Consider the following 26,125-nt stretch of genomic DNA (forward strand, 5'->3'; position numbering starts at 1 on the left):
GGGCACGAGGGAGATGTCCAATGTGCGCCCAGTTGGCAAATCAGATGCAGATGAAGGGGCATGACCGCGCCTCTCCGACTTGAATCTTTCGGTGCTCGGCTACTCTCCCCTAGCTCTTCTCTCTTCCCCAGCAGTCTCCCCGGCTTAGGGACGCTCGGTGTTCGGCCACGCCGCCTGTCGCCTAGTAGTGGGACCGGAAGTTGTTCGGGGGAGGGGGGACGGCTGTGATGGGGGGGGTTAATGGGGGGGGCCGGTCCCTTCTCAGGTGAAGCCGCTGATGGAGATGGACCCGCCGCCGCCGCTGAGCGCCCGGGTCCCGGGTCCGGCCCGGTTGCCGCCGCCTTAGTGACCCCACTCCCCCCGCACTGGGCCGCCCGGGCCAGAGTGGGGGACCCCTGCGGCCCCGCCCCCCTCTTCCCCAATACCGTCCCCTCTCCCACACCCCCCTAGCCTGCGCGCGCGCGGAGCTGCCTCAGGTGAGTAAGGGGCGGGGCTTGGGCGAAGCGCTGGGGGCGGGGTCTCTGTCGCCGGGGGCGGGGCCTGAGGGGCTTGGGCGTGAAGTGAGGGGAGACGGGGGCGGGGGGCTGGCGGGAAGAAGGTATAGCTGCGTGGGCTGTGGCTCAAGGGGAGGAAGCTGGCCCGGGTGCTGGGGAAGGTTGGCGCGAGGCTTAAGGTTTAGGGGAAGGTAACTGGAGAGTCAAGGGGTCCTAAAAAGGCGGGAGACGGGCCAAAGCAGAGGACGGAGGACAGCCAGCAGCTGGGTGCGCGAGGCTCCTCGGTGGGGTACGGCTGGGGTAGAACAGAGAAAGAGTGGAGAAAGGAGAAGCAGAGGGGTACCTGGGCAAAAATGCGAGGGACTCGGGGTTTTGTCGAGAAGGTTGGAGAGAAGGACATAGGCCTAGGTGAGGAGATCTGGGAGGCAGTGGAAACGTGGTAGAGAGAAAACTTAGAGTGGAAGTGGAAAGTGTTGTCGAGGGTACCATGTAGGGTGAAAAGTCTATGGAACCTGAGAAGCAGGTTCCTTCCTGGGAAGGGAGAGATTCACTGCATATGAGTCCTAAGAAAGAACTGTAACAGAGGAAGCCCTGGGACTGACAACTCTAGGGAGACACAGACTTGGGAAGTGGTTATAAGCTAAAAGAGGCCTCCATGTACCTCCTCACACAGCCCCATCCCGTTATTTTCTTACCGCTTGTCTGCTAGAGTTGTAAATTCTCAACTTTGGAAATTTCTGTTTGATGTCTATGCTTTAAAAATTTTTTTTTTTTTATTTGTAATTGGGCCTGTCTGGAGACAGTTGGGAGTTGAATGGAACACAGACCTTTAGATATGAGATGTTCAGGAAATAAGGTACCCCATTTCTCTCTCCAAGGTAAGAATTTACTAACTCTGCTTCCAGGAAGATCTGATGCATTATCAACCAAAATGTGTCAAATTTTGCACACCTTCTTTCACTTCAGTCCCTCCTCCCATAAGCAAAACTGTCTACTATTGTGGCTCTTACAGATCCCCCACCGACATGTTTCATAGCTCCACCTGTGTCCTAGTCTACCCCTCCTGAGCCCTCAAAGTGTCAGTCGTGAGCTGCAAAAGTTCCTGGCTTGCTCACATGTCAGCTCTTGGCCTTCCATCATCATGGCCAAGCAGAAGACTGTTGAGGCCTGTTGTTTCCCCCTTACTGCTACTTATGCACTTCACCTGTGTGAAGGTACATGTTTATATTCTTAGGAAGCATTAAAAAACAGGTGTCTGACTACCTACAATATTTCCACTTAAGATAACTCAGATTCTGAAGATAAAATCAGGACAAGGACAAATCGAACAATCTTTGAAAATGTAGCTTCTTATTGGGTAGGAGTATGTGAGAATGCCTAACTGGGAATCCCTCATCTCATGGGTCTGTCAGTAGGTCAGTGAATCTTGCTTTTTCGTATCGGGGGACTTCAGCCTTCCCCTACAACCACTTAAAGCTGGAGAATCCGGACAACTGCCTGGGTCATGAGAATAGTCAGAAGAGTGGCTCATGAGATAAAAATAAAGTCTTGAAAGAAGAAAATAGTGTTGCCATTGGGAAACAGGATAGGTCTCACCAGAGTTTCTGGGGGTGGGTCCCAGGGTGGTGGGAGCTGCCCTCAGTTTGGCAGGTTGAGAATTATGTCTTGCCCTAGTCAACAGATGCTGATGTCTCAAGCACAAAATATAATGTCTTTCTTGCCCACCAAGTGCAGTTAGTTAGTTCAATTGTAGCTTCTGGGAAATCCCCTTCCTCTTAGTAGGTTAAGGGTAGAGCACATTTTGGGACTTGGCTCAGAAAGAAGTCCTGACTTTTTTCCAGTGAAAAGGCAACTGAACATTTCTTCTTTACTTTCTCTTATTTTAAATCTGCAACTTGTACTTCCCAGCGTGGGAGGAACATTATCCCACCTTTTACCTCCTACTAACATCCACAAAGGAATTATTTTCTCCCAAACTGGCCATCTTTCTTCCCTCAGCATACACACAAAATAACCAAGGAAAAAATTAAGATAAGTTATTGTTGGGCCAGTATTTCTAGGCTCCTTTTACTCTAGTGGAACACATAAGAATGTGGAGCCCTGTGGGTATAGACAATGCTATAAGCAGAGGGACTCCCTCTTTTTGTTGGTCTCTTGACCCTGCCATGAATTCTAAGCTATTTGATTTGCCTTCTCTTCTCAAAAGAATTGTGAATTCTGTATTGGGAACAGGGAGACAGTTTCAAGGTTTATCTGACGAAAGCATCTAAGAAAGGACAGTGCTGATATGAATGGCCTGTCCCCTCCCACCCCACCAATGGGAATACATCAACCTTACAGACTCTGCTGGAATACATATGCTGGTGTAATTCTTGGGTCAAGGAGTCCTGTTTCTGCCTTAAAGAGACCTAATGAGCTTCTAGGTTGGCAATTTCCTCAGGCTCAGATTCTCTAATAAGAGACATGGGAGGGAGAGGATTATTTCTCTTCCCATCCATAAACCTGTGTTTCTAGTTCAAGGGTTTAAGTCACTTAGTTGCAGATCCCCAAACTGTTCAATACCCAAGAAAAAAAGGTAAGCATGGTGACCCCAAACCTTCCCACTGTGTCAAGATTTAACTTTGTACTATAATGGAAAAAGACTGGTTACCAGCCTGGTAACCTGGGTTCTATTTGTCTTAATTCTGTCACTAACCAGTTGGGTGACTCAGCTTAATTTCTTCTTCCGTTAAAAACCAAGAGATTGGATGGGGTGCGTGGGTGGCTCAGAGGGTTAAGCCTCTGCCTTTGGCTCAGGTCATGGTCTCCGGGTCCTGGGATTGACCCTCATTGGGCTCTCTGCTCAACAGGGAGCCTGCTCCCCCCACCCCACCACCACCTGCCTCTCTGCCTACTTGTGATCTCTCTCTCTCTGTGTCAAATAAGTAAAAATAAAATCTTTAGAAAAACAAACAAACAAGGGATTGGAGATCATCTCTCTCAGCTCCATTCTAGTTCCAAGATTCCCCAGGTCCTACAACATTCCTGCCCCGGCCCTCCACATGAAGAGAGGCTTACTAAATTGGATTGTCACGGCAAGATTCTCTGTTAGTGGAGGAGCCCAAAAACATCTTTCTGGCCCAAACAACAGTGAACCCTTTCGAACAGCATGCGAGACTTCCAGTCAGGACTGCCGCCAAAGGAAATGGTTTCTGTCTCTTGCACCTTTTTGGTACCCTACCCCAGTCAGAATAGTTCATTGAGAATTCCATGTAATTTCAAACCTCACTTGATAGATAGAGCTAACTTTGTTTGGGGGCATCTTTGGCTTCAAAACTAATTATTATAAAATTCAAATTGAACTCTGCTGCCCTACTTCCCTCACCCCTGTCCAAACATACAGCTGAATAGCAATGACTTTGTGGGGCCTTTCTATAAACACAGAGCTCAAATACTCAAGGGTATATCCAAAAAACCCAGAGAGTATTATCTCATGTACATCATACCTAGTGATTTAAACTGTTTAGTTTGGCCCTTTCCTTAGTTCCTTAAGTCCTAAGATGAGACATGGGAGGGGTAGAATTGTTTCTCCTCCCACCCATAAACCTTAGCCTTCTCTCTCTTCCACAGTCTACATGGGGAGGACAGGGAAGCACAAAGGACAAGAGAAAAGATGCATCCATCTGAGATCTAAAAGGAGACAATGAGGTGATAATTTTCTCACTGTCCAGGTGTTGTGTTTCCAGCTCCTACCCCTTCTTATTTTAGAGACTGGCCATTCCTAGGATGACCTGAGAATTCATCCCCTTAGCCCTGCTCCCCAAGCACTTGGATAATGAAGTCGAGCTGTCTTCATCAGTATTATATTGTAGATAGAAGACCACCGGCTATAGCCTGGTGAAAAAATGAGTCAGATCTTTCTGCTGTAAAGACAGACACATGAGCTGAGAAAAGGTTCCTGGGTTTCCTTCAGAGGGCACTGGGTTGACCCGAAAGATCATTTCAGAGCTGCAGACTGCTGGACATCAAGGTCTGTTTCCTGGAAAGGGGCATGTTGTCAGTCAAGCTGCTGACAATGCCTCATTCCACCTCCTCCCTCAATCATTTACCTCTTTCCCCTCCCCAATTATGCAGAGTTCTGAAACACAGCCCTGGCTGCCAGGAGACTCCAGTACATTTTCATGTTGATTTCATTCAGTTCACAAAGGTAGAGACGAGAGGATGATGCTGTGGGTTTGGTTTACTTGTAGTACCTGAACTGCTGACTCCCAGACAGGTGGAAAAGTTCTGTCTTGTTAATAATCACTGCACTCCATTTCAGGTCCCAGGTCCTAAGGGAGACTAGAGAAAAGATGTCTGCTTCTCCCTGTTGTAGTTCAGGAACAATAACCAAAAGGATGGCACAGATCCTTGCCGCTCTCTCCACTTCCACACTCTTTCCCAACAATATCTTCCTCGCTACCTTTCTACCCACTAGACCACATGGAGTGTATTTTAAATTCCAATTGTGGAGTGTCACTGGATCAAACAGGATTCTTTAGAGGATGTGAAGAGCCTTAAATACTTGCGATGTCCATCTTATTTCAGGCGTTCAGAGCCACTACATAGAGAGAACTTGACTTTCTGACATTTTTGTGACCTAATAGTGAAAGCAGTAGGGATATTTTTGTGGAGATAGGAAGTTGGGGGCAGGGGTAGCCCATGCGTGACCTGCCCTTAGAAGTCAGACCTTGGATTGTTCGTGACATGTTGCTTGTCAGGAAGTGTGGTGGGAAATCGTCTGTCTAGAAGGAATGTCCATTCCTGCCCTTTCCTGTTCAGATGCAATATTGTGCTGATGGGAGAAAGTCAGGGCCAGGGCCGTAGAGGACTCTTTTTTTCTTTTTTTTTTTTTTTGAGGACTCTTGTTACAGTGCCAAGTGGATTCAAAAGAACAGGGAAGAAAATCTTTGTCTCCAGAGGTTACAATGACCAACCTTTCCTCCTTCCTCACAGAGACACTTCCTTTTGAATTGGGAGACTAGCTATTTCTTGTTGCTTTGTATTCAGCTCACCTACTGAATTTACAGTACTTATGTGCCTACCTCCATCACTGAATGACGCCTAGGTTGCTATAAAGCCAATTTCTTTCCAAGATCTTTGAGCCAAACCTGTCTTGTGTAACTAACTTCTCTCTTTTTATACCTCCTCCCCCTGCGGTATGTCTCCAATTGGCAGTGCCTAATTTGACCCAGTTCCTCTAAGGAGACACTAAGATCTGCTTGCCTGGCCAGGCAGGGGAGGAGGTGCTTTGAGGGGCGGGGAGTGGGAAGGTTGGGAGGGATGTGCTGCCTGGAGACTTGAACAAACAGTGAAGTACGTCTACCGATTTGCTCCTGGCTTTCAGAATACCAGGATTGGGAACAGCAGACTCTCCGTCCGCTCTCACTTCCAGGGTTACCAACTTGGCATGAGGACCTGCTAGAGGCAGCCAAACACTGATTTTGCCCAAGATGTGTCATGGAGCACCTGTTAAGAGCAATTAAGAAGCAGAAGAGCTCAGTTTACTGCTAGGAACAAAGTCCAACTCAGAAAACAACTCCTTCAGACCCTTCTGGAAATTGTTTTGGGACCATTTGGGCAGGTGTCCAAGAATGAGATGCACTTTCGGAGCCAGTGCTCGCTGAATGCTCTGCTTCAACTGTTCAGCCTACCTAGTGCTTATCTAGCCCCTGGTTCATTTGTGTTCTCTCTCTCTCTCTCTCCACACACACACACACACACACACACACACACATCACACATCACACACATTATATTACATTAGCATATTTCTCCCCTTAGAGCCTGCTCAACTTTTTCTTTTTAAGTAACAGACCCCACTCCTACAGGGGTCACACCAAAGGAAGAGATGCCTTAACTGATGTTAGAATTAGGGAAAAACAAGAAGATCCATGACTTTTGAAAGGAAGCAAGATGGTTTAATGAGAAGAGCACAGCTCAGAGCAGTGGGAGACCTGTGTTCTTCTTCCAGTCTCGCCATGAGCCCAGAGACAAGTCACTTAACCTCTCAGAGCCTCAGTTTCTCTAAGAGAAAATGGAGAAAATCTCGCTCATTCTTGCTTCTCCTGCATGGAGCGTGGGGAGGAAGGAAGGGAAGTCACATGTGGCATCTTAGCTTTGCAGTTTCAAAAAATCCCAAAGGGCAATTATGGAGCTAATGATTCGGAAATGAAAGGGGCCCCATGAGTACCAGACTGCCCTTCCTCATTCTTTGAATCTCTGCCCACCACAAGTTCTATGCCTAGTTCCAGAGGGTATGGGTTTGCTAATCACTATGGACTTGGGCTCTTCTAATCATTACCCCTAAGGGAACCTTCAAGGAACTACTCATTATTGTGGCTTGCTCTAGCATTTGATCCCAAAGCTCGGTCCATCCCAGGGAGGATGTGAAGAAAAGAAGAATTGAAAATAAACTTAATTTTTTCTTCCACACCCGGGCTTCCCAGGGTGAGACTAGGACTGTTTAATGAGATCTAAGACACAGCTGCTTTGTGAAGTGAAGGAAACCCCATGTTTCGGGTTTTCTCTTGAGACTTTTCAGAAGAGTATGATGTCTCTCAGCACCCAAATGACCTGGGGGAGAGGGGCGAGAGGGTAATAGATACTTTTCCCCTGTGCATCCCCCAGAATCTTCCACCCTTGCCTCTAACAGTATAGTATTACAAGCAAAAGATTTTCATCCATCTGCCTCAGAGAGATCTTCGAAGAGACCAGGAATCCTGATGGCAGCTAAGGCTGTTCTCTTGCCCCGCTCTTATGCCCCCAAATCTGCCCCTGGACTACTTATTTTTTATTAGATGACTGGTGAAATCAATTTTGGAGGTATGTAAATTTCCACCAAAGAGATTTTTTTTTTCCTCCTCCCACAGGCTCCTAAGGAGATAATTCATTGGAACAAATTATCACTTTTAATTGTTCTCAGTTCTTGATTTGTTTAATACTCTACTGCCAATTACTGCTCGCTTCTCTTAAATAGACTAACCTGCATTTTAAATTCAGTCTTCCCCCTTTAAAAGAAAAATAAACATAGCAAAGTAATTGACAAGAAGCTGGGGAAAAGCCACTTAAAGTTTTAATTTGTTTATTAGACCTTCAGTGGAGGACTCCTCGCTGAACCTGAGGTGGGCTGCTCTCCATCTTCTACTTTCCTGTCCCCCTCCCTCCCCTACACACCCCAAAAAAGAATCCCTTGAGACAGAATCCAGCTTCTTCCCCTTGTTACTACTCCATTCTTAAGGTATAGAGCTTTTGTGGGGCTGGTTTCTTTGCCTCCAGAAGGCTGGGCTATAACCTGTCTCCTTTCCCACAGCATCAGCTCCACCTACAGGAGGAGGGTCTACTCTCCAAACCACACAACTGGGACCACTCTGGAGTAAGATAGTGTTTCCACTCCAGAGGCTGGGGAAGCCTGCAGAAGTTGTAGGTTGGAGTTTGTAAGTCAGCATATACTGTCCTTCTCATCAGGACCAAGTAGGAGGTTTTTGTTCTTTAGGTTAGGGTTGGAGCAAACTTGCTAATTCCAGAGTGTTAGAGAGAAACCTCCTCCCTTCCCAGATCTGGTTTCTAATCACAGCTATTTTCTCTTTCAGCAGACTCTAAGATGGACATAGAAGACTGCAATGGCCGCTCCTATATGTCTGGTATGCCCTCTTGTGCACTGTGTTTATAAGGGGCTGGGAGCAGCCACTGGCCTGTGGAGCAGAGCGGAGTCCAACCCAGCCTAGCACAGGACCTCAGGTGCCCCGGTCACAGAGCTGCCAGTCATGCTTGGTAGTGCTTGGTAGCATGAGTCTATTTTGGTCATTTTATATTCCCTAGAGATTCTCTTCCCAGACTTCTTGGGGGATAAGGGAAGGGAAGCGGAACAGGAGGGAAATACAAGTGGGGACTATGAGGCATAGTCTGAGAGGAATGATTTAAAGCAAAGAGATAGAAGGAAGATGTAGGTCCTTCTCCTATACTCTGAGGTCATCAGCCCAACACGATACTCTGTCCCAGCCAGGTGGAGAGTGGGGCAGCGTTTCAAACCTCCAAGGCCTGTAGGGGCCAGGTGGGTATGTAAATGAGCGAACAGGGAGAAGGAATGTGGGGGACTGTCATGTAGAGAGAACACATATCCTACTTCAAGAAGCAAAAGCTCCTCAGTGTGCACCAGTCACAGTCGTGCCAGGATGTGCATCCAGTGTGGCCAAAATTGCAATTTTTCAAGAGAAGTCAGGAATCCAGATTTTATGTGAAGTGTCTCCATTTTAGACTAAGGACTCAATATTTTCAAAAATGTTCCAAGGAGCAAGCCGAACTTGTCTATGGGCTGAATTCAGCCAGTGGGCCAACAACATAGAGCTTTTGAAAGAAAGATATAGAGCACAGCTCTCATTTCTCTCAGTTCCTTCCCAGGGTTCTAACATGCTGTGGCTTTACGTACCTGCCAGATACTCTTACTGAGGCAGAAGAGATCACTGCTCATATGAATGGCTTTTAGAGATAGGAAAGTAATTGGGGTCTTCTCAGAGTTTAACAAGGTGAAAAGAAATGAGGACCTTTATTGGGCTCTCTCTCTGACAGTGCAGAGAAGGGCCGAAAACAGAGCTTGTCTCTAAGACAGAAGGAGTCATTTTTTGGAGCATTAGAACGTCAGGGCAAGAAATGATCATAAAAGGTAAGGGAAGCCAGAATTGGGTTTTGACATGATGAGGATGCCCGTCAGAGATCCAAGCACCACCGTAGAAATGACCTATAGCTTATTATTATTTTTTTTTTTACCCCTGAAGTGGGACCAATGGAATTATGGGCACGTTCAAAGGATGATAGCAAGATGGGTCAGACACACATAGCAGAGTCATTGGGAACACCTGGGTAATGTAAGGTAAGACACTGACTCTGACCACTTTCTCATTTAGGAGGGAAGGAGTTGGAATGGGTAAAGGCATTTGATACCTGCCACAAGCTGGTCCGAGTGACAGGGATCAAGTGGACTAATGTAACTGAAAAAGATCTATTGGAACGAAAGTCATGGCCCGGGGCGCCTGGGTGGCTCAGTGGATTAAGCCGCTGCCTTCGGCTCAGGTCATGATCTCAGGGTTCTGGGATCGAGCCCCGCATCGGGCTCTCTGCTCTGCAGGGAGCCTGCTTCCTCCTCTCTCTCTGCCTACTTGTGATCTCTCTCTCTGTCAAATAAATAAATAAAATCTTTAAAAAAAAAAAAAAAAAAGAAAGTCATGGCCCTTCTGAGGAACCAGCCAGTCCTTCTCTGTCCTGCTCAGTTAAGCCTACTCAGAAAATCACTACTGAGCAACAGCCACCCCCCGGACCTTGTTTTATTGCTGGGGAACAGATAGATGGATAAATACCAGTCCCTGTCCTAACTTAGGTAAATGAGAAACTGAGAACGTGGCTGGGGAAATATCCTGAGGAGCTCTGTCTCTGGAGAATGTGGATTAGAGGAAAACCTCTTAGGATGTTTGCTTCACGTGCTATGAAACCAAATTGTCCCTGCTTTCAGCGGGTTGACATTTCCGAGGTAAGGGAAGCCTCCACACAGGATGGTTTTTGGAATGAAGGGGGAGACCAGAAACCCCTCACCTGTGTTTTGAGAATTCTAGATGCCAGCAACTACCCTAGAGAATGGGAAAAGGGAAAGCCAAGGGAGGGCTAATGTTAGTTCTGAAGAGTAGCCCCTGCAGGGCTGGGCATGGCTGAGACGGTCCACGTGAGGGGCATCTGAGAGCCCAGTGCTGACCCATCTCTCCTGGGCCAGTATGCAAGCAGTGGGAAAGCCTGTTGTGTGCACCCCTCCTAAAATACACTCCAGCCCTTGAAGATCATCACAGCTCTTCTGTCTCGTCACCTGGCCATGCAATGAAGGGGTATCTCTCCTGTTCTTCAAACAGACTTTCCCACCTCACAGAAACCAGTTCAGAAAATCCATCCTCTCTCCCCTTGTCTCTTTCTAAAGGAGCGGGTCCCTCCCTCCTGGGGTCTTGAGAGTCCATTAACTTACCACACAGATTCTCTCCCCACCTCCATTCCCTATCTTTCAGGGAAAACAGTTGCTCAAACCCAGCTCATGCAATTAATTGAGCAGTGCTTGTCCCAAGTTTTCTGGGACTCTGAAATGTTTAAGGGAACCTTAGAAAGGACCCAGGGGTAGGCAGCCCAAAGTTTCATGGCCCCTCCCACCCCCAAATTCTTGGAATCAGAAAATCTAGTCTCCAAAGTAGGTCAGCACTTCAGTGAGCAGCTCCTCTGGAAGGGAAGGGAGCAGAGGCCTTGTCTTGATAGAAGGCGGATTCATCCAGGGCTGTCGGCTGCTGGGCCCCAGGGGCACTGGAAGGGAGGGGAGCGCGGAGGTGGGGAGACTATACCAGGATTTTGCCCGGGATCTGAAAAGCCTCAGGGCCATAGAGCAACACTAGCCTGAGACCAGACTGCTGGGTCTCCTCGCCGCTGGGAAGGAGGGGGCTGTCAGTCCCCAGATCTGGAGAGCGACCTCCCTCCTGGAGGAGGAGGGAAAGGAGGGAATCTGAGTGCCTGAGTTTCGTGGGGGAGGGGCTTTCTGCCGATTTGAGAGCCTTGAGGCTGCCCCATGTCCTGGGCCCCATGACCTCTGGGGCCTTGGCTTCCCTAGCTGGCAGAGGATTGGGCCTTCCCTGGGGGCCCCCCTTTCTCCCTCCCACCTCGAGGGCCCATCCATCTCTCTCTCTCACACACACACACACTCTTGCCTCTCTCAGGCATTTGTTGTGCAGTTCCTCTTTGTCTGCTGGGCACGAGGGCAACGGCATCTGGCTCCCCCTCCCTGTGCACACCCCCCACCCCCCACCCCTTACTGGCTTGGGAAAGGGATGCTGTAGCCTAGCATCCGCCCCAACCAGACACACATATACATTCTCTCCAGCCCCCTCCCCAAACATATCCAAGCGTGCGCTCGCTTGCGCTCTCCCTCTCTCCCTCTCCCTCTCTCCCTCTCTCCCTCTCTCTCTCTCTCTCTCTCATACACACACACACTCTCTCTCTCTCTCTCTCTCTCTCTCTCACACACACACACACACACACACACACACACACGCGCGCGCGCGCACACACACACACACACCCTGGGCTGAGCTCTTCTTGCTGGCTGCAGCCGTGGGCCCCTGCTCACCGTGCCGCTGCCTGCGAAATGACGGCGGTTCCCCTCACTTCCAGGAATCCACGCTTCCTGGAAGGTGAGTGGCTGGGCTCACCCCTGCCTGCCACCGAGACGCAGACATGCACACACCACCCGCACTCCCTCGCCGTTTCCAAGGCGGCGGCCGCGTTCGCACCCCAGGGTCTCACCGGCAAGGGAAGGATAATGTAAGTTCAGGCAGAAGGTGGCTAGTGGAGGGGGAAGGGGGGGTTGCCGGGGCTAGGGAGCCAATTCAGTAACAACTCCCAAGCCTGAGGAGAGGGAGAGGATGGGGTCTGTGTGTGTGTGTGTGTGTGTGTGTGTGTGTGTGTGTGTGTGTGGCGGGGGAGGGGGCGTTCCTCCCTATACTTGCGGAGGATGGGAAGGGTGTTTGGTGTTGCTAAGCAAAGACTGCGACTTGGACAGTGGGAGCTTGTGGTGACATCTTGATTAGGCCTTGGGGACAGATGTAGAGCTGCCCGGGGTGAAATGCCGAGGCAGGCCTGGGTGGGAATGGGTAATAAAATCAAGGTAAAGAGGAGCCTTGGCAGCGGACGTCTCACCCTGGAAGAGAGATCTGAGGGGCCTCAGCCTCTTCCCCACAATAGAGCTGGGGATGGGCGTCTTTCTTCGCTCTTGGACCCACTGTTCCCTGCTAGCAGGTTAGCATCCTGCCACCCTGGAGCCCATGGTCAAGAAAGGGAAAGCAGTTAGGATGAGAGCAGAGAAGTGTAGAGGTTCTCGGACCTCATGGCTGTTCCCTGGAGGCAGCCACTCTTTGAAGGGATTGAGGAAGGGCAGCAGGAGTGGAGGGCTAGTCTCCTTTAGCCTATGAAACACATTTAGCTTGTGGGACATTGCCCTGTTTCCTCTCTCTCCCTCCTGCTTTTCTGCCCTGGACCCACCTCCTTGTTCTTCTGATGTCAACCTCATGATTTGGCTTTACCCTCTGGGGGTTCAGCCAATCTATGATGACTTTGACCAAGAAAATTTCTCTGAGACCCGAGAGTGGCCTTAATTCTTGGCTTTGACAGTCTGGGATTTCTTGGGAGTCCCACGCATTTGAAGTTCCCTCCCTGGGGTTTCTGGGACTGACAGAGGAACTGCTGAACTTCCTAAATCTGTCTCTAGGCCCCTTTACCCTCCGGCTAGAACTCAAAATCCCTGGGTCCCCATAAAGACTTTCTGGCCCCTGAAACAGATTCGTTATGTATTAGCCCCATAAAAGCAGACTTGAGCCTATTTTCCCCAGGGAGGGCAATGGCATCAAAGAGCCTCTCGAACTACTAGTGTGGCTCTCGAGGCACCTGCTCTTCCTCCTGTTCCCAGGCCTTAATGATGAAAGGCACAAAGGATGTTTTCCTCTTAATGCTCCTAAATATCCCTTTAAGCATATTTTCCTCATGTATCAAGCCTCCGGCTCCAAGAGGCCGTCTCAGCCTAGTAGGCTGGGACTAGAAATGGATTTCTAGCAAGTTCATTCATTGTTTTAGGGGCAGGGACTCAGCACCAGGGCCCAGAGCCCAGTTCTTCCCCTATTACTAACATCAAGTGATTTAGGGCAAGTCAGCACTAACGTCCGAAAAGGAACAGAAAGTTACCCCCTTTTAGCCTCTTTAACTACAGAAAACCTTACCACTTAATTGAAGGACATGTTTTAAAGCTAGGTCTGAGTCTACACATCTCAACCCTCAACTCTGAGATGCTTCCTTCATGATAGGTGTGTGGTTCTTACTGGGGCAACTTTTCTAGATAACCATGGCTCATCTATAGGCCCCCAGCTGGGACAACTCAGTTTCAAGCTATAAGACATTTTCTATAGTGAGTGAACAAATTTCCTCAGGCTCTGATGGGAAAGAATGGGGGAAGTGGGACTTTTAGAAGAGGATATGAATGGGAAATGGTCCCAAAGTCCTGAGTGGTTGTTTTCTTCCCACTGACCAAAGCTGGAGAGGGATCCCTCAGGAGGGTGTGTTCCGGATTTCTTGCCTCAGGCCCAAGACTCCAACCATTTTATAATGGAATCTTTATTTTGTGAAAGTAAGTATGTGCATAGCTGGGAAATTGGGAAAAGTACTAATAGGTGGACTTTAGGGATGACTTTTAGGGCTCGTGTCTCTCTCTCTTTCTCTCTTCCATATTTAGGCTGTGTGTACACATCTATGCATGTTCACGTTAGCAGATAATGTAGAAGGCTATGGGTGTGTTTGCCCCTGTAGGTATGTTCTCTTTATATGTATCTACATCTGTGATATGTGTCTGTGTCTATGTGTGTGTTTACTTATGTGTTTTATTTCACCTATAAATTTGTGCAGAAGATTGTGGGGAGGAGGGATTTTTTTTTTAAAGTCATGATTCACATCTCCACGTATGTTAACTAATTTTTTAAAGATACAGACAAAACTCTTAAAACTCATTTTTATAAAGTGGTTTGTCAACACGTTAACAATGAACATAGTGAGAATAAACTCATTGTTTTACTGTCAAGGAAACAGCAAGCCTTAAATATATGACTGGAATCATATCAGATAGGAGGCGTTTTAGAGTAGTCAAATTAACGCTGATTTCAGAAGGTCGAACGGGCCCAACGCTCCTCTGCTAAAAGACAAGTGACTCCCCACTGTCTGTGGAGATAGGGGCTCAGGACATGGGTGCTTATAGTTTCTGATCGGTCCAGGTTCCACCTCTACCAGCTCTGTGACCTTAGACAAGTAGCACAGCCTCCTCGGTGCCTCAGTTTTCTCATCTGCAACATTAAGTTCGTATTGGCACCTGCTTCATAGGGTCGTTGTGAAGGTGAAATGAGAGAATTTGTATAAAGTGAATAGAACCATGGCTGGCACAGAGTAGGCACTCAATAAATGTTAGTGGCTATCATTATGATTACTATTATTATCATTAGATTCAGGGACCATTCCAGCTGCCCTTCCTGCAGATCCCGAACCTGGTGTTGGGGGCTCCGGAAAGGAACAGTAGGGAAGAACGTCTGTCCTGAACCACCTCTCTCCTGAGGCCCCATTTTCCTCTCCACCCTCGCCCGCCCAGCCCCAGCCCTGCTTCCTGTGGACGTCAGGCAGTGATGTTCTTCCCCTCAGGCCTAGATAAAGGTAGGGTGGGCAAGACGCAGCCATTGAGCTCGCAGAAGTCCGCGCCGGGCACCGGGGCTGACAAGGGCATAAGGTATGGTGCCGAGCTTACAACGCTGCCTTGTATGTGGCTACAAGATCAATGTTTGTGAAACATCATACAATTTTGAAGAGGTGAGGCGACAGACGGTCAAAGGCTCCAGCCGCAGCTTCACCTGTCCTCTTGTTCTCTCCTCCAAGGTAGCGGGGACTCATCTCTGGAGAAGGAGTTCCTCGGGGCCCCAGTGGGGCCCTCGGTGAGCACCCCCAACAGCCAGCACTCTTCTCCCAGCCGCTCACTCAGTGGTAAGTGCAACCTCCTGCCCTGCCCCTGCCCTGGCACTAGGTGCCCCCCACCCCTCCCGTCTGTGTTTGGCCCTCAGCTCACCCTCCATGGGCAGCCATTTCCCCATTGCTGCCTCCCTCTGGTTTTCTGCTTCAAGCCTCTACATATCTACAAGAAGTACAGACCTCAGCATCTAGGGTCTTCCTGACTTCTGAAAGGAGAGTGAACGGTGGCTGCCACACTAGGGTAAACTTAAAAGAGGCCTGGCTGGGATGAAGGCAAAGGCTCCAAAGAGAAATCCTGGAGTTGGAGAAGCAAGTACATAGGAATGGTCACAAGGTAGAGCCAGATAGGAAACAGAGATGAGAGGGATCTCCTTATCACCCACCTCCTCCTGCTCCTGGGCCTCATTCTCCTGCCTGGATAGGTCCCCATGACTGCCTCTTCTTGCTGGCCCTAGATCTGTGACATTCTCTGAATGGTTGGAATAGCCAGGAATGTAGGTCAGAGCTAGAGCCAAGGCTTTCTCTTCAGTGGCTCCTCCCTCCTTCATCCCCTTCTCCAGATTTTAATGGAGGGGTTCCATCTTATGGGGAGGGAAAATGATGTGAGCCATTTCTGTCTTCCAGTTTTGCTCTCTCTTTAGCCTGCCATCTCTGTGGTCTTCCTAGGACCATTTTCCCGCCACTGTTACTTGCTGGCTTCCTGCCCAGGGTCAAGCCCGACATCTTTCTTAATGACAAGAGCATGGAGAAAAAGACTCCCCTTAGCCTTCTCCTCTCCCCAGTGGAACAGAAGACCTCCCATGTACCCCAAATTTTTTCTCTTGGAGCCTATTTGCCTGGGTGGTGGGATGGGAGGAAAAGGTTATTGCAGGTCCCAGCAGGACCACCATATCACCACCCGGGAGACTTCGGGTGTTGGCCTCTTCTAAAGCCTGTGTGTCTCAGGGCTGAGAGAGGGCCTGCTGGACATCAGGAGGACCATTCTGGTTTGCGGGCAGGTTCCCCCCCTTGCCTGTTTCTGTCCTAAACACCATCCCACCCTCTAGCCAACTCCATCAAGGTGGAGATGTACAGCGATGAGGAGTCAAGCAGACTGCTGGGGCCAGATGAGCGGCTCCTAGAAAAGGATGACAGTGTGATCGTGGAAGACTCGTTGTCAGAGCCCCTGGGCTACTGTGATGGAAGTGGGCCAGAGCCTCACTCCCCCGGGGGCATCCGGCTGCCCAACGGCAAGCTTAAATGTGACGTCTGCGGCATGGTCTGTATTGGACCCAATGTGCTCATGGTGCATAAGCGCAGCCACACGGGTGAGTAAGCAAGGGGGTCCGGTGGAGCTCCCGCGCGGGCTGGAGGCGTAGGACACCATGCCTGCAGTGGGGCAGCCTCAGAAAGGGAAGGGTCTCTCCCAGCACACCTTCCAGCTGATGGAAAAAAGGAGTGATGCCATTTGGATTCCCTCAACACTCATACTTCTCTGGTGTTTTCATCAGCTGTCGTTCGTTATAAAGAAAAGCTGATATTTCTCTCAGGAGGTGAGGGAGATGATGGCGTAGCCTCCAGAAGGGTCCTAGAGTCCAACAGGGACAGGACTCCAGGGTATTATCTGGGCCCTCCGGTCTCGAGATTTAAACACACAAACAAATAAACAAAAACAAAAAAGGGAAAACAAAAGCCTCGTTTCAGCTTTCTGAGGCTTTGAAGGCTTCTGGGGCACAGTGGTTCTTGTAGGACTCAGTTTTGGGTTCATGGGCTTTTGGCCCAGAGTTGCAGGCCTGGTGCCCTTTGCCCTACCATTAGTCTCTGCTCCATACCTTCCTAGGGTAAGACTGTTCCTGAAGGAGCTTTAGAATGTAGGAATCTTGTGTGTGTGCCTCAGCTCTGCCCCTCAGAAATCCTCCTGAGCACCAGCCCTCAGGCAGGGTGGGGCCGAGGGCGCAAGAATAGGTTCAACCTTCAAAACTCCTCACCCCCAGTCCTCAGCGATCTGTTGTTGCTTCTCTTGCAGGTGAAAGGCCATTCCACTGCAACCAGTGTGGTGCCTCCTTCACCCAGAAGGGGAACCTGCTGCGCCACATCAAGCTGCACTCCGGGGAGAAGCCTTTCAAATGTCCCTTCTGTAACTATGCTTGCCGCCGGCGTGATGCACTCACCGGCCACCTCCGTACACACTCGGGTCAGTGACCTGTTCAGTGGGAAAGGAGGAGTGGGACCTTAGTACCCCTGGGAAATAGAGCTCAGTGACTTCTCTTGTGTTCAGGGAGTTACGGTGTCTGTCACTGAGGAGGCCAGAGCACCCACAGAGCAGATAGGGCCCTGCCTCTCTAACCCCTCGTCTGGGCCCCATGGGGAATTTGGGGGACTCTTTGATGAGGTATTTTACATCTGCTACACTCTGTGACTTGGAGCAAAAGGAGCATTGGTGATGTTCTAGGCTCTTAACAGTCACCCGCCCTTTGTTTTTAAAAGTTCATGCTACTGCCAGAACCATCTGTACCCCACCCCACCCCCATACTTCTGAGCACCGAAAAACCCTTCCTCACATTTCCATGTGCTCAAGGTCCCACGCCCATCACCCATCATCACCTCCCTCCATGATACCAGAGGTCTTGGATCACCACTGTCTGTCCTCTCCTTTACTTCCTACTGGTTCCTAAAAATATCCATGGACCTCCGAACTCCAGAGAAAGAAAGGAGGCCTAGGAAAAGCCTCTGTTCCCCATCCCAAAAGGTAGTCCCCTTCCCAGAGGCAAGAGCAAGTTGCCAGAGTGTCTAGAGGTTAGTGTTTGGATCCATGCCAGGGGACTAGACTATCCAGTTTTCATAGCCCCAGCCAAGACTCTTGGAGTCGACATCCATCTGAATCAGCTGCGCAGACAGTATTTTTGAAGTATCTTACTAAGTTTTAAGCTTGGCCTTGCGAAGAGACCGGGTGGGAGTCAAGCTGGTGGGAAGGAAGAGCTCAAGACTGAGAAAAGACTGGGAAAAGGCAGGAGGAAGGGCAAAGGGGAAAAAATTAGTAGGATCTGTCCTTGGCAACTTTCCTTGCTATTTTTCTCTTTTCCTAAACTCTCTTGGGCCAGGATTTCAAGGGACAGAGTAATCACCTCAGCGTGCTTTGCCAAGCCACCTACCTTGTTCTAGGTTCTCTCACCTTGGAGCAGGCTTTTTGATCTATAAAGCTTTTTGCTTGTCTCCTTGTGTGATCCTCACAACAATTCTAAGGTACATGGTATCATCCTCACTTTGCTGACAAGAAAATTAAAGCTCTGGGGGAGAAAGAAAAAAAAATTGCTAGTCACAGAGCTATTCTGCAGCCTTCCTGGACCCCCATTAAGTTCTGTGCCACAGAATCATACTCCTTTTCCTTAGAAAAGGGGTGCCCTCCCCTGCTGGCCTGGAACAAGGATGTCTTGATCCCAAGAATTGCTGAAACAAAAACAAGGCCCCCAGGGTAGATTTTAGATGTTTTTTTTCATTGTTTTTTTTTTTTTTTTTAAAGATTTTATTTATTTATTTGACAGAGAGAGATCACAAGCAGGCAGAGAGGCAGGCAGAGAGAGAGGAGGAAGCAGGCTCCCCACAGAGCAGAGAGCCCGATGTGGGACTCGATCCCAGGACCCTGAGATCATGACCTGAGCCGAAGGCAGCGGCTTAATCCACTGAGCCACCCAGGCGCCCTGATTTTAGATGTTTTGTAGGAGATTATTAGGAACAGAATTAGATACAGGTATCCCACCAGGTTCCATCTCTATGAGATGCTTTCTATGTAACCCACACTATAAGAAAAAGAGGGTCCCTCTCCCAGATGTTAAACCGTTTCCCCAAAAGTCTTAGGTGGACAGGGACCATGGCATTCACCTCATCCCCCAAAGACTAGGTTTTACAGAGTAAGGTCAAAATAGCATGGATAGATTGAATCAACGCCTGGTTTAGGGTGGAGGTAATTACCAGCCTCCTGGAGACACCTTCTCCTGCCTCCCTGCTCAATAGTAGCAGTATACGTAAAATAAGATTTTTTAATTTATTTGTCAGAGAGAGAGAACATAAGCAGGGGGAGAAGCAGGTGGAGGGAAAAGCACGCTCCCTGCTGAGCAAGGAGCATGATGTGGGGGCTCAATCCCAGGACCCTGGGATCATGACCTGAGCCAAAGGCAGATGCCTAACCAACTGAGCCACCCAGGCGCCCCAAGATATGTAAAACAAGATACACAATACTTTGTTCTCTCACTTTTCTCTCTCCTCTCACAAATATTACCTCTCAAAAGTTGTCTTTAGGGGAACCTGCGTGTCTCAGTTGGTTGAGCACCCGACTCTTGATTTTGGCTCAAGTCATGATCTCAGGGGGGTGAGATCGAGCCCCACATTGGGCTTCATGTTCAGTGAGGAGTCTGCTTCCACTCTTCCTCTCTGCCACTCACTCTCTCTCAAATAAATACATCTTTTTTTTTAAAAAAAAAGTGGTTTTTAAAGGAAATATCCATCTCAGTTTTCCCAACTTCTTTTCTTTGGGAGAAACAAAAAAAAATATTTTTTTTCTTTTTTAAGTAATCCCTACCCAGTGTGTAGCTCTGAGACCCTAAGATCGAGAGAGATCAAGAGTCTCATACTCAGGATGACTGGGTGGCTCAGTCGGTTAAGCATCTGCCTTTGGCTCAGGTCATGATCCCAGGGTCCTGGGATCCAGCCTCCTGTAGGGCTCCCTGCTCTGTGGGAGGAGCAGAGGGAGAGGGAGAACCAGACTCCCCACTGAGCAAGGAGCCAGCTGTGGGGCTCATCCCAGGACCCTGAGATCATGCATGACCAGAGCCGAAGGCAGACGCTTAACCAACTGTGCCACCCAGGCGCCCCTAAATAAATAAAATCTTAAAAAAAGAAAAAGTCTCTTGTTCTTCTGACTGAGCCAGCCAGGTACCCCAGAAACTAAATCTTTATAACTTGTTCTTTCTTTTTTTTCCTAAGGATTTTATTTATTTGACAGAGATTGAGAGAGAGAGAGCATGAGCATAAGCAGGCAGAGCGGCAGGCAGAGGGAGAGGGAGAAGCAGACCCCCCTGCCCAGCAGGGAGCCTGCCAGGGGTCTCGATCCCAGGACCTCTGGATCATGACCCAAGCTGAAGGCAGCACTTAACCGACTAAGCCACCCAGGCGCCCCTAACTTGTTCTTTATTTTAAAAAAATTTAAAAGACCCTCAAAGTTGATATTCTCTTCCTTTTACTCATCTCCTTTATTTCCCTCTCTCTTATTCTTTTTCTCTTCTCAGAATTTCTCTGTCAGTGATGGTTTTTCTGGGGCTCTCTTGGTAGCTCAGTGTAGAGAGACAGAAAGAAAAAGAAGCAGTAGAACGAGGCTAGGGGTGGAGTAAAGGTCAGTGAAAACTGCCCCTCCCCACATTGCCAGATCTAAGGGCTCTCATTTCTGTCACCCCAGCCCACCAATTTCCCCCAAACCAAAGCAGATAGGTCGTAAGCAAAAAATCCCCTTGTCTGATAAACAGCAGTTGCACCCGCCTGCCACATGGAAAGGTTAAACCGCAGTCTGGGCCCCAGAATCTGAGATCCTAGGGTGGGGCCAGCATGTCTGCCAGGGATGATCCCCTACCAAGTCCCTGGCTCCTCCTTCCTGTGAGCAGCCCTACCCACCCCCCAGCCCCCGCAGTCCCAAGCTTTAGGCCCCGGGTCCCCTCTCTCTTCCCAGGGCTGCGCACTGGCCCCCTTTTCCATGTTTGCCGCTGAAGGTAGGGGAGGAAAGACTAGCAGAATTCCCTCGAGCCACACCCCTTCCTCCTCATGCTGGGGTTCATTCGCTCCCAGAGGGCCTTGTAGAGCCCAGGGCACCGGGAGGTGTGACCAATGCGGCATCTCTCCCATCTCCTCCAGTCTCCTCTCCCACAGTGGGCAAGCCCTACAAGTGTAACTACTGCGGCCGGAGCTACAAACAGCAGAGTACCCTGGAGGAGCACAAAGAGCGGTGCCACAACTACCTACAGAGTCTCAGCACTGAAGCCCAAGCTCTGGTGGGCCAACCAGGTAGGGCTGTCAGCAGGCCTGGGGGAGGGGAGGGGTGAGTGGAGGGCAGAGCCAGAGGGAGTGCGGGGCAAGGATGATTCCGGCCCCAACCACCTGCCCACCCCTGACAAAAGGATGAGGTCTTTGGAGAAAGGACAGTTCCCTCCTCCGTGTCAGAGCACTCCAGTTGGTGCAGAGCCCTGTGGTAGGTGCTGCAGGAAGGTCCAGCGGTCATGGACGTTCTGATCTATGTCCTCAGTCTAAGGGGAGAGAGAGAACACAAGGGAGTATAAAACCAAGGGTCAGATGCATCTGTAATTGTCCTTCCAATTACCTGAAACGTTGCTAGAATGAGCTCTAGATAAGGGGAAGTGAGTGGAACCCAGTTTTCCAGGTATCGGGGATGCCCTTCCTTGGCTACCGACTGGCTGATTCTCTCCAGGCAAAGGCTGCTGAGCCAGTGCTGCTCCGCTTCAGCTGCTACTACTTGTCCCCACCTCCTTCCCTCTAGGTGACGAGATCCGTGACCTGGAGATGGTGCCAGACTCCATGCTGCACTCATCCTCGGAGCGGCCAACTTTCATTGATCGGCTGGCCAACAGCCTCACCAAACGCAAGCGCTCCACCCCCCAGAAGTTTGTAGGTAAGAGTCTAGCTGGAGAGGAGACATCAGCCTTAAGCCACAGCTCCTCTAAACCTGAGTTCTGGTAGCCATCAAACCAGCTGGGCCTCGAGATTTGATGGAAGGGTCTGGTAGGCTCTGGTGCTCAGAATCCATCCCCAGAACAGAAGGGGCATGAAAAGGAAGAGGGTACCTCGAGAGGGTGTTGAGGGCTCTTGTGGTAGTTGTAAGAGGAGGGCGGTCAGGGAGCTCAGGTTCTCCCAGGTTTTGAGAACAGCAAGGACTTCCACCTGTGGGATCTGAGACAAGGGCCCCGAGAGTCAGAGGGAGGAGGTATGAGTATGGGGTCCACCCACCTGGCCTTGAGGTTCAATCTCTAACTTTATAAAGGGCAATGAAGGAAGTGTTAAAGATCAGCAGGGGCTGGGAACTGAGTCCTTCCCTACAATTATAGCTGGAGTTGGGGAGTGGCCCCACAGAGGTCCTGACCTTGAGGGAAGTGAATGAGGGCTGGTAAATAATGTTATAGCCATCCCCAGGGTAAGCAAACAAAGAAGTCATCCTGGGAAAACTCAGGAATTCTCCAAACCCAGCTCTGCTGAGATCCTCTCCTCCATAGGTGAAAAGCAGATGCGCTTCAGCCTCTCAGACATCCCCTACGATGTGAACTCGGGTGGCTACGAGAAGGATGTGGAGTTGGTGGCACATCACGGCCTAGAGCCCAGCTTCGGAGGTTCCCTGGCCTTTGTGGGGGCAGAGCATCTGCGCCCCCTCCGCCTTCCACCTACCAACTGCATCTCAGAACTCACACCGGTCATCAGCTCTGTCTACACCCAGATGCAGCCCCTCCCTGGTCGGCTGGAGCTTCCAGGGTCCCGAGAAGCAGGTGAGGGACCCGAGGACCTGGCTGATGGAGGCCCCCTCCTCTACCGGGCCCGAGGCCCCCTGACCGACCCTGGGGCCTCCCCCAGCAATGGCTGCCAGGACTCCACAGATACAGAGAGCAACCACGAAGATCGGGTTGGGGGGGTGGTATCCCTCCCTCAGGGTCCCCCACCCCAGCCACCTCCCACCATTGTGGTGGGCCGGCCCAGTCCTGCCTACGCCAAAGAGGACCCCAAGCCGCAGGAAGGGTTACTGCGGGGCACCCCGGGCCCCTCCAAGGAAGTGCTCCGGGTGGTGGGCGAGAGTGGTGAGCCCGTGAAGGCCTTCAAGTGTGAGCACTGCCGAATCCTCTTTCTGGACCATGTCATGTTCACCATCCACATGGGCTGCCATGGCTTCAGAGACCCTTTCGAGTGTAACATCTGCGGCTACCACAGCCAGGACCGGTACGAATTCTCTTCCCACATTGTCCGGGGGGAGCACAAGGTGGGCTAGCCACCTACCTACCGCCCTCCTTTCAGTCCGCCACTCCACTGCCTCCCTACAGGAGTCTAGCTCTTTCCCCACTTTATCCCAAGGAGCTTGGCTCAGTAGCCTCCTCCACTGGCTACCAGACTTCACACTTGACCCTGACCCCTCTTTGCCTATTCTCCTCTACCCTGACTGACTTAAGCATTGTGATGAAACAGGCCTTTTTGCTTATGTTTCTCCTCTTCCTCTTCTCCTCTCATCCCAGCATAGTCAGAGTTATTTATTGATATAATTTGTGGATTTTTCTTTTGGCTTTTTCTCTTAACTTTGATCAGTCACCTGCCACCGCCCACAGACCGCTGCCACTTTAGGCCTAACTTTTCTTTCTTTGATGCAGCTTTCTCTAACAGCCCTCGGGGTAGGAAGCTCCTCTTAGTCCTGAGAGTTCTGAGCTTCTCATGTTAGGTCCTCACCTTTTGCATTATCTGATTCTTTCCTTTTGATGCTGATAGCTCCCTCTGGCCCTACCTGAGCTCTGTGGCATTATATCTCCTCTCTGGGACCCTCCCACCTGCTATTCCATACCTCTTGTGCCCTCTCATGTTAGGCAGCTTGCACTATGCTTGAACAAATGAAGAATTTCCTCATTGGGAAGTGGGAGGGGCTGAAGAAATTCTCTCCAGGCACTGTGGGGCTGAGGGTCCTCTTGATGTTCCCCTAGTAATATGAGTTCCTCAAAGCCCACATTTGGGAATCTCCCTCTGGGATGTGATCTGTCTCTTCTCTCCTCAAACAACCCCCAACACTGCTACTCTCTTCAACCTGCCAGTCTACTCAGTGATGGTTTTCTCTTCTTGGAGTGCCCCAATTTTATATTCTCAGGGGCCAAGGCTAGGTCTGCAATCCTATCTCTGACATGTTGGGAGCCACAGGTGCCTAACTGGGAACCAGGGCATGGGAAGGGGGTGGGTTAAAATTCTTCTCTTTCTCTTCCACCTCTGATCTTCTTCACTTTGGTGACCTTCCTAGGCTCTCAGGGGCTCCTGCCGTCCCTCTCCTATGAGAAACTAGTAGGTTGCTGCCTGATGACAAGGGGGTATCTCAACCCCTCAGTCATGCTGCCTTCTTCTTCTCCCCACTCTAGGATTCACCCTCATTCCCAGGCTTCTTGACCCTGTTCTTAGGATCAGTGGCAGGGAGAAAAGGGTGTCTCTTTTCTCTCTTCTAATTGTCAGTATATAACCAAAAATTATCCCAGGACGAGGAAGGGCATTTGCCCCTCACCTCATTCCATTCTTGTCCTGGCAAGAATGGGATGGGCACTACTGAAAGGGGGGTCATCCTCTACTGCCCCCCTTCTACACTCAGTTCCCAGATGTAGGGCAAGAGGGGCCTTGCTCCTCCTGGCTACAGCAGAGACCCCTGGCTTTTTGGGTAACCTAGTTAGTGAGAAGGGGGCAGGAGGAGATACGGCTCCACTGTGAGTGGAGTTCTCTACAAGCATTTTCTGCCCAAGGCCACAGCTATCCCATTCTCTGCTTCCTTGAGATTCAAACCAAAGGCTGTTTTTCTATATTTAAAGAAAAAAAAAAGAAAGTAAAAACCAAACACAGCACCTCACAAGTTGTAACACTTGGTCCTTCTCTCTCTCTCCTTTTCTCTTCCCTTCCATCTTTCTTTCCATATGTCCTTTCCTTATTGGCTCTTTTGCCTCCTACTTTTCTCACTCCCTATCAGGGATAATTTAGGGGGATGGTGAAGGGTTGGCTAAGGAAAAGACCCTGGGATGGGGGCTCCTAAGGGCTCTAAGAAGAGTCTACCTTACCCTCTATGGGAAGGGAGACCCTAGAAAAACTTTTCTCCCTTCCTTTTCTCCCCCATTATGTAGTCTCCCTAAGAGAACCAGATTGTCAAGGAGGGGCATTGTGGGTTGATTCCTTCTTGACAATGTAGCAATAAACAGATGCTGCCAAGGGCAGAGGATGGGGGTGGGGGTTACCTGGAAGGAGAGTAGTCTCTAGAGAAGGGGAGAGGTTTCTCAACAGTACCCCAGGGAACTGGCTCCTTCTTTCAGGATGGCAGCAGAGCTGAGATTAATATCTAGGGTTCTCCTCAACTGTTCTGGTTATTGAGCCCCTTCCTGTTAGACCTACCCCTTACCACCTCTTCTGCGTCTGCTGTGTATCTGGTGACACCTCCTAAGGACTAGTCCTTTCTGGGGTACCAGAGCCTTAGGGTGCCCCATCCCCTCCCCCAGTCAGCTCTGGCACCTGTAACCTCCTGGAACATGAAGGACTATGCTCTGAGGCTATACTCTGAGCCCATGAGAGCAGAGACTGGAAGGGCAAGACCAGGTGCTAAGGAGGGGAGAGAAGGGCACTCTGTCTCTCTCTAGACCATCACTGCACTTTAACCAGGGTCTTAGGTACAAAATCCTACTTTCCAGAGACTTCTAGCTCTGGAACCTCAAACATCCTCATGCTCTCTCCCAGCTCCTTTTGCATAAAAAAAAGTAAGAAAAAGAAAAAAAAATACATTGAAACCCACATGGAGAAAAGAGGTGTTTTCCTTTTATATTGATATTCAAGACCAACACCACACAAGAAAATTTCTAAATAGACACTTTTCCAGACCTTTGTTTTTTTTGTGTCTGTGTCCAAGCTGCGGATGGGATTTTGTAATACTTTCAGCAGCTTCTTTCCTTGTGTACATAATATATATATTATATATATTTTTAATCAGAAGTTATGAAGAACAAAAAGAAAAAAAATAAAACACAGAAGCAAGTGCAATACCACCTCTCCTCTCTCTCTCCCAGGGTTTCATTTGTAGCCTATGCTTGGTGTCTCCCTTGGACCTTACCCTTTCACCTCCCCCTCCTCTTCCTTTGGTTCTCCCTCCCCCTTTTTTTAAAGAGTTTTTCTCCTTTCTCAAGAGGAGTTAAACTAGCTTTTGAGACTTATTGCAAAGCATTTTGTATATGTAATATATTGTAAGTAAATATTTGTGTAACGGAGATATACTACTGTAAGTTTTGTACTGTACTGGCTGAAGGTCTGTT

General features: G+C 49.6%; 1 protein-coding gene across 9 annotated transcripts; it reads left to right on the forward strand.

Moving 5' to 3' along the window:
• Positions 1-214: 214 nt before the first annotated feature.
• On the forward strand, positions 215-26,125 carry IKZF4 (IKAROS family zinc finger 4). Of its 9 annotated transcripts, none has more exons than XM_046013489.1 (9): positions 215-476; positions 8,105-8,155; positions 9,287-9,381; positions 14,991-15,095; positions 16,127-16,387; positions 17,086-17,253; positions 20,958-21,107; positions 21,598-21,729; positions 22,328-26,125. In XM_046013489.1, exons 5-9 carry the CDS (start codon positions 16,147-16,149, stop codon positions 23,086-23,088), a joined length of 1,452 nt encoding a protein of 483 aa, XP_045869445.1. In that variant the 5' UTR covers positions 215-476; positions 8,105-8,155; positions 9,287-9,381; positions 14,991-15,095; positions 16,127-16,146; the 3' UTR covers positions 23,089-26,125. The 9 variants fall into 9 exon arrangements, with proteins under 9 accessions (XP_045869445.1, XP_045869441.1, XP_045869440.1 ...); XM_046013490.1 differs by lacking the exon at positions 215-476 and adding an exon at positions 4,133-4,181 and having other exon boundaries at positions 8,108-8,155; XM_046013485.1 differs by lacking the exon at positions 9,287-9,381.

Source organism: Meles meles, chromosome 7 (genome assembly GCF_922984935.1).
Source record: "Meles meles chromosome 7, mMelMel3.1 paternal haplotype, whole genome shotgun sequence".
Taxonomy (NCBI): Eukaryota; Metazoa; Chordata; class Mammalia; order Carnivora; family Mustelidae; genus Meles; species Meles meles.

What these genes read in the sequence shown, in the direction of transcription:
- IKZF4 (XM_046013483.1), top strand. Translation starts at nt 11,766, where the DNA reads ATGCACACACCACCCGCACTCCCTCGCCGTTTCCAAGGCGGCGGCCGC. An exon ending in GGAATCTTTATTTTGTGAAA is followed by an intron (nt 13,705 to 14,990) that starts GTAAGTATGTGC and finishes CTCTCCTCCAAG; the next exon opens with GTAGCGGGGACTCATCTCTG. An exon ending in TCCCAGCCGCTCACTCAGTG is followed by an intron (nt 15,096 to 16,126) that starts GTAAGTGCAACC and finishes CCCACCCTCTAG; the next exon opens with CCAACTCCATCAAGGTGGAG.